Source organism: Adiantum capillus-veneris, chromosome 3 (assembly GCF_014529385.1).
Source record: "Adiantum capillus-veneris isolate H3 chromosome 3, ASM1452938v2, whole genome shotgun sequence".
Lineage (NCBI taxonomy): Eukaryota > Viridiplantae > Streptophyta > Polypodiopsida > Polypodiales > Pteridaceae > Adiantum > Adiantum capillus-veneris.
In genome coordinates this window covers 104,147,184-104,162,708 of record NC_140933.1, presented here as the reverse complement: position 1 = coordinate 104,162,708, position 15,525 = coordinate 104,147,184, and the positions used below count along the sequence as shown (strand labels likewise).

The following is a 15,525-nucleotide window of genomic DNA, read 5'->3' as shown; positions in this document are numbered from 1 at the left end:
TTTCATGACCCACTGTTGCTATCCTATTAAGTGAAGTACTTGTATGTGTGCATCTCACACAAGCATCAATCACCTTTTTATGAGCTACTTGCAATTCAAATTCAAACGGATTGTAGTTGACAACGATTGATATGTACTATTTAAGACTATGAAGGGGTCAGAACCAAGGGAATAGAGGCCCTTGAGGGGTCTCTGGGCCCTTATTCACTTGGTTATGACCTCATGAGGCCCTAGGCTTCTAGCTCAAGATATAGCATTTTTAAACCTAGGACCTCATGAGGTTAGAACCAAGCGAATAGAGGCCCTTGGGGGGATCTTGAGCTAGAGATGTCAGATTTCAGTGTTTTAAAGTGATATCTTAAGGTTTTTGGACGTTCTGGATACATCCGTGGTATTCTTTTTGTTTTTTGAAAACATATCTTATGTGTTTTCTCTCATCACACATCACATCACTGATTAAGATTCACAGACATGGATTTTTGTGTACACTTAAGTTGGGCTCTCAAAAAGCATTTTGGACGAGCATGCATTTAAGTGATCGAGCAAAATTTTACGTATATACTATGAGAAAAAAAAATCTAAAAAACTATTTTTGCATTTTTTAGAATTACCTCTCTCTATGCCAAGTTGGTGTTTCTTACAGGGCCCAAAATTGAGTCCAAGTTTCTCCTAATTATAACAATTTTTTAAAGAATACCTTGACTAACAATATCATTTTGAGTTCTCTTGCCCATCTTACCATTCTCCAAATTGCCACATGTCTTGAAGATGCAAGCATAGGTGATTGCGTTTGGAGAGATGCACTCGCTTCACATGAGCTGAAAACAGACCAGAGCTTCCTGGCCCCGCCCATGTTCGACATATCCCGCAATTAGTGCATTCTTATAAATAATGTTTTGGGAAGGCTCCTCAAGAACTTTTTGTGCTTTCTGAAGTACACCATACCTGGCATGCATGTCAACGAATGCAGAGCCCATCATCGAAAAAGGCGCATGAGACATGAGTAAACATGAGAAAGACGCATACTTTGAGAGCATTTTGGTCAACATATATGCCAATTCCTATGCACTTTAGAGATCAGACCTAGTCTTTGACATGTTCCTTGTTCGAGATGTCTCCGTGTGGCCTTCAAGGAGATGTTGTAGGGCAGCAAAGCTTGGAATTATTTTCAAGGACACAAAGCAAGGGTCTTGTCTGCAATCTTTCTTTTTAAGAGAAAGAACAACATTCATGCACGTGAGAAAACTTTTAATGAAGTACTCGGGAAGCTCAAGAGTCCACGCATATAATGCTCTTTGAGGCTTATTGCAAATGTTTTCTACTTCTCAATATTCTAGGCAAGGCCATGATCAATTTTGCTATGCTTTGTTAGAATAACAGATGTTGACAATCCATCTTCGCACTACTTCTTTTTTGCCATAATAGTAAAACTATGGTGTCTATAGAGCTACACAAAGTCAACACTACCATATTGATCATAGGATGAGGTTGCATGATCGGACGTCAGAGAAGTGGCCTCCGGGAAAATTCAATAAAAAGGCCTTAGGCCAACCAAGAAAAAAAGTCCCCCCCCCCCCCCCCCCCCACCCACCCCTTTTTTTTAGGGCAAACTTTTATTTGATTCTACCAAATACCAAGATTCATTCATACTCTTAGGGACAAACTAGCTCAAGCATTAAAAAATCAATAACCCAAGAGATTCCTTCTCTCACTAGAGGAGACTCCCCTCTATCCTCGTTGATCTCCTCACCTCCTTCCTCGCTACTCTTGCATGTCCCTACCCCTAACACAACCATGTTTCTGCAATAGTCCTTGATCAATGATCTCATCGTGATTTCTTTCACCCACTTGCCACATGCCTCACTAGCAAGCTGATCTTGAATTCTCTCGCCCATGTAGTAAGCATGCCTACGCTTCTGCAAGCCTCCAACAACCAGAGTTATGCAGTGCTATTCCATCTCCACACACACACACACACACACACACACACACACACACACACACACACACACACACACACAGAGCTTCCCTTTGCATTTGGTGGATTGACGCTACAAGATATTCATCAACAACAAAAATTGAGAAAAAGTGATGTGTGTGTATGTGCGTGTGGATGGCACACAGACTATTGTTCATTACTAAAATGCCCAAAGTTTGACCTGCAAATTTATGGTCTAATATTTTCAACCCACAAGATACATGGCCCATACCATTATCATGTTAAGACACAAAGGCATTCTCTTTATGGTGGTTGTTTGTTCAGATGGGCTCTAGTGTTCAAATCCACAAGTAGGTCTTTTGCAACCTCTAGCACCAACATTTGGCAAAAATTCTCACTCCACACTCTCAAAAAATTATTGTGCTTCCTGTTAGGGGGTCGTCGCGCGACGGACGTCTGTAGCATAGCTATATCTGACACTAACATAATGTGTCAATGCTAAGGGAAGTGACTAAGATGGGGCACAAAGACTCTTTGAGGTTGTGAGCCCTCAAGAGGTGAACCTAGCAAGCTAACATACCATCTCAACAAGCTAACCACCACTCTCTGATAAGAAAATTTGCCTATGTCCTATCTCATCGCTCTTGGTCATCACGCCATTTTTTTGACTAAACTAACTTGTCACAAAACTTTAAGGGAAGCTATATTAGGTATAAGGGATCAAGTCTACAAACTTTAAGGGAAGCTATATTAGGTATAAGGGATCAAGTCTACAAATTCTAAGTCATCTGACAAGGTACCAAAATCAAGATCCATCATGTATCAGGTCATAAAAGCTACAACATAACAACATGAACAAGTCGCCCTAAGGTCTAGTAATAGTCTCCTATGATCAAAATGTCAAAAAACAGTTATTTAAGCACTCAAACTTGCTGATAAGTCTCACAGATCTGTAGTCATAAACCACAACAAAACTTGAAATGCATATACTTAATTGAAAGAGCAAGAGACAAGTAACACAATGCACTTCTCGGAATTAAATTTGGATTACTAGTCAAGAGAAAAATGAGTTACAAGTAAGCGCTAAGTAGCCGCTTGTTGACAATCGTACAACAAAAGCTCTTCTATTTCTCCAGAAAACAATGTTCTAAGTGTGTTCAAACTAAAGCTTTGGCAAATATACCTAGGTCTTTTCAAAATGGCCAACGGTCGACTAGACAAGCTTTTTGAATAAAATAAAATATTACAGCTCAAAGTTTACAGCTTTTTGAATCAAAATTACATAGGGTCTTTTATAAGGCTTCTCGAAAAAAATAGGATAAATTACATAAAAAATGGGGCTTGGACAAGGTGTGGCCGACCAGGAGGGTGCTCGTCAGGTGCATCGGCCAAACACTTCCTCACTCTACACTTATTGAACATATCCTACAAGTAGTATGGGGCAATTAGCTAATGGTTGAGTGTGAAGTGGCTATGTAGGGTTAGATTTAATGTGAAATGTATACGTTTTTGCAATAGATTACGTCTATAATGTATTGTTTTGATTTTATTTTTTAAAATCAACACTTTATGTTTATTAGAAGTATTTTGCTTGTGTATCTTTCAGGTAGCTCTTGGAGTACTTGTGTGTGTGTGTGTGTGTGTGTATGTGTGTGTGTGTGTGTGTGTGTGTGTGTGTGTGTGTGTGTGTGTGTGAGAGAGAGAGAGAGAGAGAGAGAGAGAGAGAGTTGGAAAGAGATAACAACCCTTTAAATTATTATTATTTTTTTAAAAAGGTAATACTATTTGTTCAAAGAAGAAGGATTTTTGAAAAAAACATTGCATCCATTTGGAGCAATTGATATAAATTTCTTAATATAAAGTGTTTCTAAGTGATTTGCTTTGTCCTTTATTGTTGTTGAATCTATAATTTTGATCGTGGACTTTTTGCTAAATGGCTTATCTGTTAATGTTAGTTATCATCAATTTAGTGGGTTGTTTTTTATGTTGTAAAGTCCTTCTTTTTAGATTATTCGTTTGTTCAATATATTTATTTATTATACATTATAATTTATAAATAAAAACCTTACTTTTATTTTTTGGAGTTTTTTATTTTCAAGGAGACTTTGTTTTTGTAAAACAAAAAATCAATTTGACCCTATTAAAATGATTTTCTATGAACTTTTAGGAGTTTTAGTATAAATATATAAGGTATTTAAAATGTATTGAAATATTTTAAAATGTAGATTTGATGTATAATGTGAATTTTTGAAGTAATAATTGTGCCTTGACTGGTGGATGGAATATCTATAGGTATTGAAGTTGTTTGCAAAGAGGATTCTCCTTTATTAGCTATATCCATATCTATAGACAATGTTATGTGATTTTGTTTTTAGTTTGAAGAATATAATGTTTTATAAATAGAGAAGAAATTATGATTTTATACGATTGCTTTGATTCATAGTAATGAAAAATTTGCAAGTAGTGCCATATTGTCTTCGTGCAAAGTCCATATCTAGTGATGTTGTAATGCTCTCAAAGGTGATTGGATCTCGTTTCTTTTTTATGTTGTATAGTTTCTTGTACTCTTTTAGAATGATTGAAGCTAGTCTATTATCAAGAGTTTTCAAAGAGTCTAATGGAATATTATAGCCAAAATGCAATAAGTTTATAGCGTATGATGAAATTCCATTGGTGTGTTTATTTAATAAAGCTTGAGCTTCGTATCGCTTAAGCATTATATCTTCATTTGGTAAATCTTCTTTGAATGTCTTAAGAATTTGTATTGTTATACCGGCAAAGTAATTGTATTTGAATTAGTTATATTTGAAATTATGAATAATATAAGAAAATTTTTAAAACGTAAGTTTTGTAATGTGAATAATATAAATAAATTTTCTAAAACATAAGCTGAATTATTTACCATCTGTTGTCTGCAGGGAGTTCTTTTGTATTATGTTTTTTTTTAAAAAAATTGAAACATATTGTCGGATACATCCATATGTTGTTTTCGCTCATCTCATAAGATGATCAACCATAAATGCAATTTAATGGATCACGTCTTGAGATATTTGCACATTTAAGCTGTTTGATTCTTAAGAAGAAGTTTTCTCTGTGTTGCGTTTTTTATTTTCGTTGCTCTTCTTGTTCCTTTTCTTGTAGGTCTATTGTGGCTTTTGCTTTATCTTTGATAGAACTGAAGACCTAGTATATTCTAACACAATTTATACATTTAAGGTTATAAATATTGAAGTATGTGATTAGAGATATAGGCTTACCTCCATATTGTTTAGCTTTAAATCTGAAAAAGATAAAAATGAATTTATTAATAGTTTCTTTTATATCAATCTAATGATAAATTATAGCACCTTAATTTTGGTATAAAATAATCAAGCATACATTACCTTTGTTTTAATGTTTGGAGTATACTTTTGTAAGTCAATGATCTTCATATATATAATGACTTACTACTTTCATTTAGAAATCATCGGTTGTAATTGAATTCAATATTTTTATGTCTTTCAATTAGTTGATCGAGACAACATGACATATAATAGTCCAGGAGAAAAATATTTTTGAACTATTAATAATGGCTTACCAAAGATAGTATAGTCTTGGGATTTATGTCCAGTCATTGCATATGCTAGTGGAAAAGATGTTTTATGGTACCATGTTCCATTGTATGTCTTTTCTTGATATTTAGATATTCTAATACTTACATTTTGTTGTGTATGATTTACACGTATTAAATTTTTTGTTATAACAAACGTTATATTGTTATCCTTAAATATGTACGATTGTCCCAAAAGTTCCATTAGCTATATCTATTGTTAGATCTATGTTTTGTGTAAACATTATTAATGCACCTATTGCAACTTTCGATAGGGAATGAAATTCTGTATCATTTATCCAATGTTGTAGTTCTGATATATGATGTGCTGTTGTAGTAATATCTATATTGATTATATTGGAACGGTTGAATATCTTTAATAAGATGAGGTCATTATAGTATATGATGTCTTTATTATGTGTACATAATATAGTTGTGTCTATATCTATATAGGTGGTTTACTTTGTCTAAATATATTTAAGAATTCAATAATTCACTACAACAAAAAAGGTGCCTTCGACGCAGATTTCGATGCGAGACGTCAAAAAGTGCGTCGAAATATCCGTCCCTGTGAAACCGTCAAAATACGCATCGATATATGTGTCGAAAGGCTTTGTTTTTGATGCGTATTTCAACGCCCCTATCGACGCGTATTTCGACGACCATATCAGAAAAAAATTTCTTGGGCAGAGGACAGGCAGCCTGGCCTGTGCCTAGGGAAAAGATGGACACAGCCACAGCCAGACTGCTTGTCCTCTACCCAAGAAAGTGCGCAGCACCAAAATCAACCATGCTCCCGCAGAAATTTCGGCAGAGTTTCCTTCGTTTTAACATAAACTTTAAAAAAAAAACCATATGTATACGCCTCCTACATGATATCCATGTAGGATCTCACATGAGATTTAAGGCACAACTTGAGAAGAAATGAAACGAACTTTGTGCAAAACCATAACCAAATTAAAACCATAACCATAATGAACTTCATATATAACGAACTTTGTGCAAAACCATAACCAAATTAAAACCATAACCATAACCATAACCGTATCGATCAAAACCATAACGATAACCATAACCATAACCATAAACAAAACAATAACCATAACCATAACCATAAAGTTAACCATGACCATAAACAAAACAATAACCATAACCATGTCTATACAAGAACAATAACCATAACCATAAACAAAACAACAACCATAACCATGTCTATACAAGAAAGAGACACAGAGATGTGTCTGTGTCTCACAAAACATATATAGAAATCCACTAATGACTCCGCGTCACAACCTGCACATAAAAGGACAAGTCACAAAATTAGTATGATATTACTTCACATATACTTAATTAATTAAATCAACTCACACATATTAACGTCTCACCTCAATCGATCAGCGAGACTCTAAGGCCTCCTAGTCTACAGACTCTCCTGCGGCGGCAGCAAGATCATTCAATACTTCATAAATTCCTCTCTGATATCCATCTGTCTCCTCCTGGCGTGTCGGAGCTCGATGCATTGCAAGATTCTGCGTTTATACAAAAACCAAAGTAATTAAGAATACATGATTTATCACGTTTTAAAAAAAACGCCATAGCTAGGATTGGATTGAAAACTCACAAACTCATAGCGAAAGGTGTCGAAACCTCCGTTGCCAAGATGAGATGTGCCCCTGGTCATCCGTCGTACCTCCATGGCCTGACGCTGCTGTCTGAACCGCGTGTCCGCTGTCTACTCATCCTCTCTGATCTGCTGCCACGTCTTGTGTGAGATGCCCATAGGCTTCGACGAGCCGGTCTTGAAAGCCCAACGAGCTGCATCTTGACGATGTTTCACGGTGTCCCGTGCAACACCCGTGATCCACCTCCTCGGAAGCTCCTCTGAACTTGGAGCAGGCTGTAGATTCAAAAATGACAGACAAGTACGAAGCACAGATATTTTGGCACCTTCATAGATTGGTTGACGTGCCAAATTTCTCAACATGTCTTCAGGAGATAGGCGCACGTCTTCTGGTGCTGCTTCGTTAGCGTTCTTCTTGCTTGTCTGGAAGAAGGCATCGAGCTTCTCCTCCATGCCATCGTCTTCTGCCTGTAAGCCCTCCTCTACTTCCATCCTTGGCTCTAGATTGATTGGACCTTCACGCATAATCCTTTCTCTCTCTCTCTCTCTCTCTCTCTCTCTCTCTCTCTCTCTCTCTCTCTCTCTCTCTCTCTCTCTCTCTCTCTCTCAGATGTAGGTGTTATGTCGCGAAAATCAATGCCCATTCCGTAGGAGTCATATAGTAGATTCTGTACGGTTTCTCTAGCAAACTCTTCGTACTTGTGCACATGCTCATTACATATCCTATGCTTGCGCAGGATTTGATACTTGCAGAGCGTGCACGAGCATGCAATCTTTTCCTCCATGTTAGTTGATGATGTTGCCATCTACAATGATTATGAATGTTGTTTTAATATTTATACTCCTCACAATGTAAACTATCTCGCATTCTCTAGCCTTGCCCGATCTCCGCACACCTCGGTCCAGAGGTGTACGGAGATCAGGACCACCAGGTCAAAATCTCGTCTTTATTGGTCAAATCCTATATGGGCAGACACATACGTGCTCTCCCAGGTGTACATGACAATGCATGTAACGGACAAAACCCCTTTGCCTCTTTTAGTTCTATAGTTTCTTCTAGAGGGAGAGAGAGAGATAGAGAGAGTTTCTGTCCTTTTCACACAATTGGTCAGCCAAGCTAACTCTTTCACACCGACTTTCTCTATCTACTACTCTCTCTCTCTCTCTCTATCCATCTCCGTAGCTATCTCTAGTTAATTCTCTCTCTTTCTCTACCTCTATCTGACTCTCTCTCTCTCTCTATTTCTCTTTCTCTCTCTCTCTCTCTCTCTCTATTTTCCTATCTCTCTCTCTATATCACTCTCTATCTCTCTATTTCCCTATCTCTCTCTCTCTCTCTCTCTCTCTCTCTCTCTCTCTCTCTCTATATATATATATATATATATATATATATATATATCACTCTCTCTCTCTCTATTTCCTTATCTCTCTCTCTCTCTCTTTAATTTCCTACACACACACACACACACACATCTCTCTCTCTCTCTTTAATTTCTTACACACACACACACACACACACATTTCTCTCTCTCTTTCTCTCTTTAATTTCGTACACACACACACACACATTTCTCTCTCTCTCTCTCTCTCTCTCTCTCTCTCTCTCTCTCTCTCTCTCTCTCTCTCTCTCTAGCACAAAAACCACCTCTAAAGACTAATCTAGTGCACACATTAGAGCCTAGACCAAGAGGCTTATAAGGTTACAAGATTTTGGATGGAAGTATCTTTTACTTCAACCTCACCCCCCAAAGACTCCACTACCCCCACTCCACCCCTCCCTAACCGTGCACCCTTTGGGCTTCCCTCTCTTTGTTTTTGAGGTTGCACTCTTCTTTCTCTCTAGCCTATAAATATAGAGGTTTGGTTGTCCATTTCAAGGTGACATTTTTTCACAAACAAGCTGTCAAAAAAAGAGAAATCTCACCACACCCTCTCACCACTCTACTCAAATGGAATCTTCCTCTCAGGTTTGTAGCTTACTTTTGCTTTTGATTGTTCTTTTTTAGCTTGACATCTATGACATGTAGGATCATCCTATGGCACCTGCCTTCCACCATTTTTTACTAACATTTTTATGTTTGTTTTGATGGTGATGGTGACAGGTAACAGGATCTTCCTTTGGCTAAAATATTGCAATCTAGCTCAAGCTATCAAAGTTTAAGCTTTCCTCTCTCTCCATTGTTTGTAAATAAGTATTTTTTAATTATAATGGCTTCCAATAAGAGTTCTATTGATCATTCCTAACCTCTGTGTTTTAATGGTAAAAGTGGATCTTCATTTTGTAATTTCCTAGCAACCTACTCTCTCTCTAGTGGTCAGAGTAGCCCTTCACTAGCCCACTTGCTAGTATTTTTAATCTATCCCCCTTTTTTAAACAAAAGGGCTACCTCTGATCCGTAAGGACTTCTCTTTTCTTTATCACACCTTAAATGCACTATACTCTACTTTTGGTGTCATGGATTCCACTTTCACCTACACCTTCCCTTTGGTCAGATTTTGGCCGGTTACAAAGAACTTCACCTTTTTTTTACATCCCTTGATGAGAACTTTTTTACTTTAAAATTTGGGTTCCTTTCTGGCACACACACATCTTCTTTTTAAAAATTATCTCATTTTGGCTTTTTGATTTTTTGGACTCACCGCCTTTCAAATCTCTAGAGAGCGGGGTACCTCAAAAGAATTCTTTATTCGTGACTTGTCTCTATCTCCCTCCCAAGGGGTAAAAAGACGAATTTTTTCCTGCTAAATCGATCTCCAGCTCTGCTACCCTTGCGGGGTGACCCTTCGGTGGGCTATGGTCCTTGGAGGGTCGGTCTTGTGCGCGTGTGTGTTGGGTGTGTGTGTTTGCTCCCTTCTTACCTGCGCTACAATAGGAGGGGTCTGCTTCTCCTACTACATGGCGCGCTTCGACCTCACCTGCACCGCTCTTATCTCCATGATATTTGATTGCGCTGCAATGATCAGCAAGGGCTGTCATGGGTACTACCCGTCTTCTGCTTTTGCACACGATGCTGTGTTTCAATACCTTCAAAAGCTCCCTATGCTATTTTGCTTCTGCACACGCTGCTGCTTTTTTCAATTCCTTGCTCCCTATGCTACTTAACTTCATCTACAGGAAGCCTCGAATCACACACAGCATGGCGGGCATCTCTCGCTGCCTCTCTCCTCTCCCCCCTTTTTCGGATCTACACGCTGATGTCTCTTGCTGGCCGATTGATTCTCATGGATCGGAACCTGCATTTACTCCCTTCTCTTGGCATGTTTGCCTGCTGGGGTATCTTTTTTATGTTTCTGCCTCCCTGCGTCTTGGTTAGCCATTTCTTTGGCCCTCTTCCTTCTCTCTCTCTCTCTCTCTCTCTCTCTCTCTCTCTCTCTCTCTCTCTCTCTCTCTCTCTCTCTCTCTCTCTCTGTGCACTTTTATTTTCGCAAACCTGTTCCTTCCCCTTAATTTGCCTAACCCCGTACACAGTCAAGTATTCTTTTAAATTATCCCTTTATGTTTCTTTATTCTTCTGTTTTCTAATTTCTTTTCCATGCCTTACAGCTAGCTACGGCTTTCTCAGGATGGGATGAGAGCCTTATGGCTCTAGGATACTCTGCACAAAATTTCCCCCCTTCAGTTATTGTCCAGGGTTTGCTCCTTTGTATTAGCGACCCTAGCTTTCACTCCACTCTGCTTGAACTTGATGGAGCCACCCCTTCTCAGCAGGCTGAAGATACCACAATACTATCCACTCTTGACCTTCCCGCATGGTTCCGCTTGTATGCCATGGCACGGGAAAACCCTCCTGCTGCGATTACCCGCCTACGTGATTTGACAGCAAATTTGCCCGCAATTATTGATGCAGATGAGCGTGAGCGGAAAGAGTGGCTTGAGCATGCACCAAATTTGATGCGACGTTTCATGGAGAGTAATGGAAAGCGGCTGCGAAACGACCCACTAACCCGGCAGAGAAAGAGACATTTGCTTAATGGTTTTTCAGAGATCATCACAACACCACCAACTGCTACCGGAAGCTCACTCTTACCTATGGATCTTGACGAAGAGGAGCAGATGCTTGCAAACAAAGACTTCACCATTACTACACCGAGTCGAAGCCTCACCACAAAGCCCTTCAAAACCTACACCGATCCCTTCATCCCGAGCCGGCTTTTGGAAATGTTTTTGGGTAAAGCTCACCACGAAGCTTGGTCCTTCGGTAATTTTACTCTACTTGCTCCCCTCCCCGAGAATCTTCTCCTTACTCTACTGAACGATCATGATAAGATTGCGATCAAGCAAGGTCTTATGCAGATTCTTGAGGGCAATAACTGAAAACACTCTAATTGCTACCCCTTTCTCTATGTCTTTTTTCGAACCACGCCGCTGTAATGCAACTTTTGGTTGCGTGGTCGGGGTTAAGGGTGTCATCTCTACCACAAACCGAGATACTAATTATACTACACAAGTATGGAACGTGCACCGACCTTTTCTTAAGTGCGGTTGCGAGCATATTGGGCAAGGGGATCATTGCCGGGACAACAATGTTTTGTGGTTCGATCATGCTTTATGGTTGGTTCTCAATCAACTACCTCGCTTCTTCCCAAGCTCAAGCCTTAAACGGTCTACTATTGCCTTTATGAGTTGTGTTGCTAAAGAAGCCCAAGAAGTGATTAAAGCTCTCCTCCTCCATACATTCTACATGCAAAAGCTAAAGGATGCTATCACTCATTCTGTTTTGTTTAGCCAAAAAGCACCTTCTTGCAGTTCATCCACGGAAGTGGATACTTTTGTGAATGTGGCAGTTGCTCCAATTTGGAAGGCATCCCATGATACGCGTTCGGCCAAAAAAGCACGCAGAGAAGGGAATCAAACCGCACGTGGAAGAGGAAGGAACTTCCCCTCTCAACGCTTGAATACCTCTACTACACCTCCAAGATGGAAGACACCCTCCCTAGCCAACTCCACCGCTAGTAGCCGCACCCCTCAAAAACCCACCCCCACTTTTCCACCTTTCTTTGTCCAAGCTTCTGCCCCACCCCCCATCCCAACTCCAAAAACCAAACCAGCCTTCACCCAGGCATGCGTAACTAGTGCTAAATCCCTCCTTTATGATTGATGCAGGTTTCCAAGGATGTGCATGGACGCTCTCGGTTCATCCCCAAGTGCAAGGCGAAGGGCACCTTTGTACCCCTTCATTTTGTCAACCCCTTGCTTGATATCAAAAATCTCACCTCTTTCTTTAGCTTGTTTTTCTTTGGGCTTGGCATTTCCACCACTCCCCTATGGGATGAATGCATGTTTAGTTGGGCTTTTGATCCCCCTTTGAAAGTAACTCTCTGTAATGCGAAGGAAGTTTTCACCTCTCTCACACCCCATGAATGCTTTTGTAATTTGGAAAACACCGCACAACATGTAATTTCCACGAACTTTTGTGATTTTATGAGTACCTCTCTTGCTCATCTTTGTGGCCACGGTCTTGGTCACATACCAACTAAGCCACCTAATTTCATAGAAGCATTTGAGGAGCTAAATCAAGCACTCTTATATCTCATAAAATCCGGTTGCATCACTCTACCTTCTGGCCTAACACTTGGAAAATTAACTAATGCGTTCTCAGCTTATTGTGGGAAGTTCCTCCCTTCTAAAATACAACACCACATCCATAATGATCTCACAAGAGAAATCAAAGAACTAAGGAACAAATTCTTTATTACTAGCATCGACAAGACTCCGAACAATATGGTTATCATTTGTAAGGCCTTTGTTCTTCTTGAAGCCCAAAAACGCCTACAAGGCAACGATTTTACACCATATCCTCTAGGGATCGAGGGAGTTACCTCCCTTGTGCTAACATTTCTTTCTCAATACACCTTTCCAGAACACCACTCCCTCCCCTACCTTACCGGCATATACAAACTTCATAAGGCCTCTTTTAGATGGATTACATGTGGGGCTACCTGTTGCTACTCAGAAATTTCTACACTTATGGCTTGCTTGCTAAAAACTTGTATACCACTTCTCAAGGAACGGGCCAAAAAACTTAATAACAAAGCGCTTTTATGTCACCATCTTCATTTACAATCTTGGTGGATTGTAGATTCGGTTTACAATTGCATCCTCAACCTCCCCTCTCATGCAACACAATTCTATTCAGGGGATGTGAAAAGATGCTTCGAGAATATCCCACATGCAGGGGTACAAGGCCTCATCCATCATCTTACCTTGTTAATCTCCCATGCCTTCTCCGCATCTCTAGAAACGTTCATCTCTTTCAAAAGATTCCCATCGAGTTGCATAGAGGGTACTTGGTCTTCCTATAGATACAAATCAAGCCTTTCATTTAATCTCAAGGAAGTACTCCAACTTAACGATTGGCTCATTAATAACATGTTTTTACAATGTCAAGGGAAAATATATAGGCAAACCAACGGAATCCCAATGGGACTTGCATGCTCCCCACTATGGTGCAATCTCTACCTCCACTCCCTAGAGTTTGAGTTCCTCTCTAACACTCTCAACACACATAATGCTAAAGAGATTCTCTCAACTTTAGGCCATCCCTTTAGATATTACGACGATATCTTACTCATAAACTCTACAAACCCATCATTCTTCATAGAGCAACACAATATCTACCCCAGTTGCTTACCCATTGAAACCACCTCTGGTAACTCTACCAAATTTCTAAACCTCCATCTGTCTACCCAATTTGGCTATCTCACAAAAAGCCTCATGCCAAAAGAAGATGAAATCCCGTGCACACCCATAAGATACCTCAAACGATCCAGCAACCGACCAATTGAATGGGCACACAAGGTCACTATCTCACAGCTCAAACCAATACTCTATTGTAACTCCAACGCTACAGAAGCCGCTAAAGACATTAAAATGCTTGTGGACTCTTTTTGTAAAAATGGTTTTGAAAGAGCTAAACTTTGGAGACTTGTGAGAAGATTCCTTTCAGATTTTTTAGCTTCAAAATTCTCATGCCACCCAACTCTACTCTTGGACTTGCTAGATTTTGGAGGGCACTAGGACCCTTTTGGGGGGCCTAGTGCCCCCTTTGGGACAAATCCTCATCCTTCCTAGTGCGGGTGGAGGAGGGTCTCTCTCACTAGCACAAAAACCACCTCTAAAGACTAATCTAGTGCACACATTAGAGCCTAGACCAAGAGGCTTATAAGGTTACAAGATTTTGGATGGAAGTATCTTTTACTTCAACCTCACCCCCCAAAGACTCCACTACCCCCACTCCACCCCTCCCTAACCGTGCACCCTTTGGGCTTCCCTCTCTTTGTTTTTGAGGTTGCACTCTTCTTTCTCTCTAGCCTATAAATATAGAGGTTTGGTTGTCCATTTCAAGGTGACATTTTTTCACAAACAAGCTGTCAAAAAAAGAGAAATCTCACCACACCCTCTCACCACTCTACTCAAATGGAATCTTCCTCTCAGGTTTGTAGCTTACTTTTGCTTTTGATTGTTCTTTTTTAGCTTGACATCTATGACATGTAGGATCATCCTATGACACCTGCCTTCCACCATTTTTTACTAACATTTTTATGTTTGTTTTGATGGTGATGGTGATAGGTAACAGGATCTTCCTTTGGCTAAAACATTGCAATCTAGCTCAAGCTACCAAAGTTTAAGCTTTCCTCTCTCTCCATTGTTTGTAAATAAGCACTTTTTAATTATAATGACTTCCAATAAGAGTTCTATTGAGCATTCCTAACCTCTGTGTTTTAATGGTAAAAGTGGATCTTTATTTTGTAATTTCCTAGCAACCTACTCTCTCTCTCTCTCTCTCTCTCTCTCTCTCTCTCTCTCTCTCTCTTTCTTTAGTTTCTTATACACACATACACACATTTCTCTCTCTCTCTCTCTCTCTCTCTCTCTCTCTCTCTCTCTCTCTCTCTCTTTCCTACACACACACACACTTCTCTCTCTCTCTCTCTCTCTCTCTCTCTCTCTCTCTCTCTCTCTCTCTCTTTCCTACACACACACACACACTTCTCTCTCTCTCTCTCTCTCTCTCTCTCTCTCTCTCTCTCTCTTTCCTACACACACACACACACACACCTCTCTCTCTCTCTCTCTCTCTCTCTCTCTCTCTCTCTCTCTCCTACACACACACACACACACACACATACACACACGATGTAGCTTGAGAGAGAGAGAGAGAGAGAGAGGGGGGGGGCTGGGGGGGGGGGGGGAGATCAATAATACATGCGTTGCAGGTTTCCAAGGGCAGATCTGTGCGCGCGCTTACAGGCAAAAATGACCGCCTGCACGCGGATTTGGTTTTTTACTCCCAATTTTTTATCGTCGATATACGCGTGGAAACACCCAACTTTTGACAGGCATTGCCACGTGTATTTCCACATCTATATCGACGC

At 39.9% G+C, this 15,525-nt stretch overlaps 1 protein-coding gene across 1 annotated transcript; it reads left to right on the top strand.

Moving 5' to 3' along the window:
• The first annotated feature begins 10,918 nt into the window (after positions 1 to 10,918).
• On the top strand, positions 10,919 to 12,348 carry LOC147461428 (uncharacterized). The gene is made up of 3 exons (XM_086505577.1): positions 10,919 to 11,060; positions 11,133 to 11,348; positions 12,254 to 12,348. The coding sequence occupies exons 1-3, from the start codon at positions 10,919 to 10,921 to the stop codon at positions 12,346 to 12,348; spliced, it is 453 nt and encodes a 150-aa protein (XP_086361703.1).
• Positions 12,349 to 15,525: the final 3,177 nt, after the last annotated feature.

Coding starts and splice junctions, on each gene's coding strand:
- LOC147461428 (XM_086505577.1), top strand. CDS start 10,919: ATGGCACGGGAAAACCCTCCTGCTGCGATTACCCGCCTACGTGATTTG. Junction 11,061..11,132: donor GATGCGACGTTTCATGGAGA/GTAATGGAAAGC, acceptor ATGGTTTTTCAG/AGATCATCACAACACCACCA. Junction 11,349..12,253: donor CCACGAAGCTTGGTCCTTCG/GTAATTTTACTC, acceptor TGATTGATGCAG/GTTTCCAAGGATGTGCATGG.